Source organism: Antechinus flavipes, chromosome 2 (assembly GCF_016432865.1).
Source record: "Antechinus flavipes isolate AdamAnt ecotype Samford, QLD, Australia chromosome 2, AdamAnt_v2, whole genome shotgun sequence".
In the NCBI taxonomy this organism is placed as follows: Eukaryota; Metazoa; Chordata; class Mammalia; order Dasyuromorphia; family Dasyuridae; genus Antechinus; species Antechinus flavipes.
In genome coordinates, this window is record NC_067399.1 from 398,469,394 (window position 1) to 398,475,393 (window position 6,000).

Genomic DNA, 6,000 nt, shown 5'->3' on the forward strand with positions numbered 1-6,000 from the left:
TGAACAGCTTTGCTTGTCTCAGTGCCTCATTAAACTGAAGTATGTCTTATAATTTTCCACATGTTTAATTATAGTTTTGTCTTCTGGTCTTAAGCAGAACAAAATTTTTTTCCCCCACATGGCAAGTCGTCAGTACTTGAAGATGCCTAGTAAAGTCTTCTCAACTCTAGGCATCCAGGTCCAGATGCTAAACAAAATCAGATCCTAGAAATATTTATGAACAATAAGAGAGTTGAACCACATGACCTCAGAGGACCCTTCCAGCTTTTAACTTTCTTCTATTCTATGAACAACAGAGCAAAGACTTGAATAGGCTGCAGATGCACCTTGGGAAAGAGGCTCAGGATGAGAGGAACTTGTAAGATAAGTTAGGGAGAAGCTAAAAGGAAGGAAGTCCTTTTTCAAAGTTTAATCATTGCATTTCTCAGTCTGCTCTCACAAACTTCCATGTGTTCTGTATATATCTTATAGGTACCTGGCTATTTACATATTGTCTTCCCCATTAGAATGTAAGCCTCATGAATGGGGACTTAACCTTTCAATGTATCCCTAGTGCTTAGCAAAGTTCCTAGCATAGAGTAGGGTCTTAATAAATGCTTATTGATTTACTGATTATAAATACCAGAGATGGGAAATGCTCCTTTTTTTAAGGCTAGAGAAAGTTTGGCTGGTAGTATGGAGACTAATTTCTCATCCCAGGGACCTAGCTGATCATTCAGTCCAACGATCCCCTTTGTATTTATTGTCTTTTCTGTGTAAGACTCAACATTAAACCCCGTATATACAAAGACAAAACAGTACCTGCCCTTGAGGAACTTTTTTATTAGAAGAATTCATTATTTTCAGAGCGAACAAATTGCTGGGCATTGTGCCACATAGCCTGAATCTGAGTTTCAGATGAGGAATAGGGAAATGAGACTTTTGTTATTTTAATTTTTGAGATTCCTGAGTACCATATGGGTCAAAACATACCTTCAACCTAGGAAAATGGAGCCACTGAAACATATTTGTCCCTCTTTTTTGAGCAGGGAGAAGGCCGGGTGGTGTACATTAAGAACCTCTCCAGTACCATGAGTTCCAGTGAACTGAAGAAACGTTTTGAAGTGTTTGGTGAAATTGTGGAGTGTCAAGTACTAAAAAGGAACAGGAGGTGAGTTTGTTGGGTTTCTGTTGACAACAGAGGTAGAGGAGCTCTTGGTAGCCCAAATGAGGGAGGGGATACATAGATATACACTCATGTAGAAAAATCCCTCTAAAGCAAGCAAACCTGGAAATGGACAATCATGTACAAGTTTATGGATAGAGCCATTTAAGACCCAAACTTGAGTTTTAGAAGATGCCCTTCATTTCATAATCTTGCCTGGGTAGCTGGACATATATAGTTGAGTTTCCAGAGAATCATTGTCATCTCAGTTAGATGGGACCATAGAGAACATCTAGTCTAACTTGTCCCTGATGGATAATCCCTTCCATATTATCCCCTCAAAGTAATCATCCAGCCTTCACTGAAGGAACTGTCTGCAGAGAAATTTCTTGGTCCTGAGGTAGTCTATTCCATTTTTTTGAGTAGCTGTAATTGTTAGGAAGTTTTTCTCTATAAAGCCAAATCTTCATCTTTCAGCTTTTCTCCCACTTCTTAGATCTGTCAAAGAAGACAAGGGAAATTCCTCTTCCACATGACATCTATCTTCAAGTAACTGAAGGGTTTTCATTACTTTATAAATCTTCATTTCCCTAATCTAAACAACTCCAATTCTCTCAGCTGATCCTTATATAATATGTTCCTCTCTTACAGTTTGGTTCATGGAAAAGTACAGAAACAGGAATTGTAAGAGAAACACTGGTGGGGGAAGGGCCCTACAGAGAAAAGGCACTAACTGTAGGTGAAGTTGACTTGTCCCAAGATCTAATTTGTATATGCCTGACCTGAAGACTTTAAAAGTAAAAGCTGGGAGTCCCTTAAGCTGCTTTGGGGACTATGGAACAAGTATTTATTGCCTAATTATATTGTCGATGGCAGGTATGTGAATTTTGTTTTAGAGCCATAAGATAAAGGTGACTCACTGAAGAAATGCTGCTTTGGAAAGAAGAGCCAAACTGATCTGAGAGTCTCTGGTCTTTTGAACTGCTTTAGGGACTGTGGAACAAATATGCTGTATGATTGTGCTATAAATGGCAGGGATGTGGATTTTGATTTAACATGAGATAGAGGAGAATCACTGAAGAGATGACAATAAAGTAGAACTTAACTGACTTCAGAGAGATCTTAGAGTGGATCTCAGAACTTAGACTCTCCTATGATTTGGAAGAGAGGTTAGAAAAGGTGAACTGAGATGAGCTGGAAGCTCCTAGAAGATCTCAGAGCTGAAAGCTGATTTCAGAAGAAACCTCTTGTTGGATTAGTAAAGCGATCTCAGGATTGGAGGAAGAGAGGTTTGCATTACCATTTGTTGCTTGGAAGAGCAGACCCATGAGAAGCTTTTGTCTTTCTTTTTCCTGCTACTGCCACCTTCTGCCCAGAAAGTCAGAGCCAAACCAAGAAATCAAAGTAGAGAAGCTAGGAAGATCTCAGGTTTAGGTTTTTTTGCTTTTGCCAAAAGAGCATAACAATTGCTTAGCAACCCAGAAAAGGAGCAATTGAAATGAACCAGCCCTACTCACTGAATTATAGAAAGAACCAGGAATGACTTGAGCAGAGCAGCTATTGAGGAAGCAGTTTTGCCCATCAGTGAATTGTTCTTCAGATTTTTTCTGAGGGAGATTAAAGGCATCGAGACTCACAAGCCTGAGTTGTGAGTCATCCTGGATACTGTTCTTTACACAATTAGTGCCTCTTTTCTATGATTCTCAAAATCGGTCATAGATTCTATCCCTATACTATGTATCAGTGGGAGAATTCTAAATTTGTGGGTGGAATATTATGTGATCATTATTCTTGTCTTGTCCTGTTTAGTAAATAATTTTGATTAAGAGTTAATGAAGTCTAGATGGTTTAGTGGATAGAGCACCAGCCCTGAAGTCATTAGGACCCGAGTTCAAATCTGGTCTCAGACAGTTAACACTTCCTGTGTGACTTTGGGCAAATCACAACCTCAATTGCCTCACCAAAAAAAAAAAAAAAAGTTAATGGAGTTCAGTGAGCTGATTTGGTAGTGGTAGGATATCTGGAATTCTGAAATCAGTTCTCACTTCTGAGATCTTTCAGGACCTTCCAGCTCATCTCAACTCACCTCTTCTGACTTCCTTCTTCCAAATAGTGTGTGACAGTGTAAGTTCTGAGGTCTCTTCCCAGAACCATTATAATGTCTTCCTGAGGTCAACTCAACTATTTTACTGTCCAAAGTAGCATCTTTTCAATGATTCACCTCTATCTCATGACATTAAACCAAAATCCACATTCCTGCTATTTGTATTATAATTAGACAATATATTTGTTCCATAATTCCTGAAGCAATTCACGAAACCAAAGATTCCTAGCTCAGGGCTACTTTACTATCCAAAGCAGCATTGCTTCAGTGATATACCTCTATCTTATGATGTTAACCCAAAATTCCTATTTGTTTCGATATCATAATTAGGCAATATATATTTGTTCCATAGGAGCAGGGATTGCAATGACAAGAGTAGAAATAGAATCCTATGTGAGTTCTACTCTGGGAACCTCCAATCTGACAGCATGCAAGTTCAATTTAAAGTGAATGAGCCAATTCAGAGAGAAAAGGGGAGTCATGTTTCATGTCATATACTATACTGCTGTGACATGGTCTTCAATTCTCTTATTATCTTGATTGCTCTTTTCTGTCCTTCACCTCAGTACAAAGTTCATGTTTACTTGCTTCCTACATGAAAGGAGATTTAAACATTGTTATTCCCATCATGATGACTAGAAATGAAGAATCTTTTGGTCTCATCTCCAGAATGCCCTGGACCATGACACCTGGGGAACTTTCCTAGAATTAAAATTAAGAATGCTTCTACTATTTTGACTGAGAAGTTTTCCCTCTGGTGCCCCTTAGAGCACTTATCTTGCTTCCACTGTAGATCTAAATTGTAGTGGAGAGTGAGCAGGGGTTACTCAAATTTACATCTCGCCTGACACAAACTTGTATGCTTTGGGATAAGTCACATAACATCGAAGCTTTTTAACTCTCTGGAAAATGGGAATAATAGTGGGAGTACTTCACAGGGCTGTGAGGATAAAATGCATGTACATGGCTTTTCATACCTTAAAGTACTATATGAATGTCAAGTATTCTACTGGACTTTTAATTGTGAATTACCCAAAGGCCAGCACTGGCCAATAATAGCAACTACAGAGTGCTCTTCATGGGTAATCCAGGATTCTCCATTTTTCTGTCCTCCAGGGGTGAGAAAGATGGTTTTATTACCTATCGGTGTTCAGAGCATGCAGCCTTGTCCCTGAGGAATGGTGCAGCCCTGAGGAAGCGCAACGAGCCCTTCTTCCAATTGAGCTATGGGGGACTTGGGCAGTTCTGGACCAGATGCACTAACTTCGGTAAGACTGCATTTCCCCCTTTGTCCTTTTCCCTACTACCATTCCCTGGGCTGTGTTCAGAGAGGAAAACAATGTTGGAAGAAACATCCATTAGTTTAAGACTTAGAAAGAATAGATTTCTGTCTCCAAATGGAGGCTGATTTTGAAAGGGTTGTTTTTTTTTTTAACCTATCCTGGTCCTTTTAGTAGCTGAGGCTATAAGGTAAAAAGAGCAGAATTATCAGCCCTTAAACTCGATGCTGTCTTCAGAGCCCAAGAATAGCTCATATTTCCCATGTTCACTCACCATTAGGGAAAGCTCCTAATTCCATTTACAGGTTTTATGACCTCCCCCCACCTTTCCAAGATGGGACTCTTTGAAATATCTGCTTCCCTCAAGAGTTCATATACATTTAAACATACATATATATGAACCTATATACTTAGTGCAGTGGAAAGGATCTCAAGAATCCTAAGATCTGTATTCTAACTCTAGCTCAGTCGATTTCTTTAATCTCTCCAAAACTCAGTTTTCCCATTTTTAAAAATAAATGTTAACTAAGTGACCTCGAAGCTTTCTTCTAGCTCCAACTTTTAAAAAGTATATTGTCAGGGTTATTAAGAGAACACTCTTTGGGGACCCTCCCTAGCCGAGTCTGACCTCAGCAATGCCAAACCCAGGCTTTCCTGCCCCTCTCTGCCCCCATCAGTTTGTGACTGACCCCAGGCAGCCATGGGCTGGTCCAAGGTTGCAAGCTCATACTTGCTCGTTCTGGTTGCTCACTTGTCCTCTTGTCCCTGCCCTCCTCAGATTCCAATATAGAAGAGGCCTCCCCGGCTTCGGTGAAAAACAAGTATGAAGCCATGGATTTTGACAGCTTGCTGAAGGAGGCCCAGAGAAGCCTACATCGATAACAGCCTTAATCCTAGAGGAATACCTCAATACCTCAGTCAAGGCCCTTCCAATATGTTTACGTTTTCAAAGAAATTAAGTATATGGAGAGAGAGAGAGAGAGAGAGAGAGAGAGAAGAGAGAGAGAGAGAGAGAGAGAGAGAGAGACTGAGACTGCTGTCCCTTTAAATCAATGTTTACATTGAACAAAGCTGCTTCTGTTTGTGAGTTTCCATGGTGTTGATGTTCCACTGCCACACTTTAGTACCCTCGCTTCAGATTGGTTGTTTCGGGTGCGTCTGTAAGCATTCTGCCACCCAGCCCCTAACCGCCCACCCCCCAGTTTCCATTGTGGAGTTGCAGCTATGTTCCCATCACATTTTCTGTCTGTAGTGTGTGATGATAAAATCGTTACTTGTGAATAGAATCAGGACTATAAACTAATTTTTAATTGCAGAAAAAAAAAGTATATACTTAAAATACCATATTTATGGCTCAGATGTACTGTACTTCGAACTAATTCATTGTGCCGCTTCCTGGATCTCTAACTATGCACTGTAATGAGGTGCTTGCCACTGTGCTGATGGACTCCCGGCTGGCCCTGGGAGGGAGG

General features: G+C 40.2%; 1 protein-coding gene across 1 annotated transcript in view; it reads left to right on the top strand.

Annotated features, from left to right (window-relative positions):
- Positions 1-5,518, top strand: part of PPARGC1B (PPARG coactivator 1 beta) — a 51,413-nt gene extending 45,895 nt beyond the window's left edge. Inside the window, exons 10-12 of the mRNA XM_051973703.1 lie at positions 1,029-1,150; positions 4,365-4,516; positions 5,307-5,518. Coding sequence (XP_051829663.1) covers positions 1,029-1,150; positions 4,365-4,516; positions 5,307-5,410 — 378 coding nt within the window. The 3' untranslated portion in view covers positions 5,411-5,518. The remainder of the gene's footprint in view (positions 1-1,028; positions 1,151-4,364; positions 4,517-5,306) is intronic.
- The last annotated feature ends 482 nt before the right edge of the window (positions 5,519-6,000 follow it).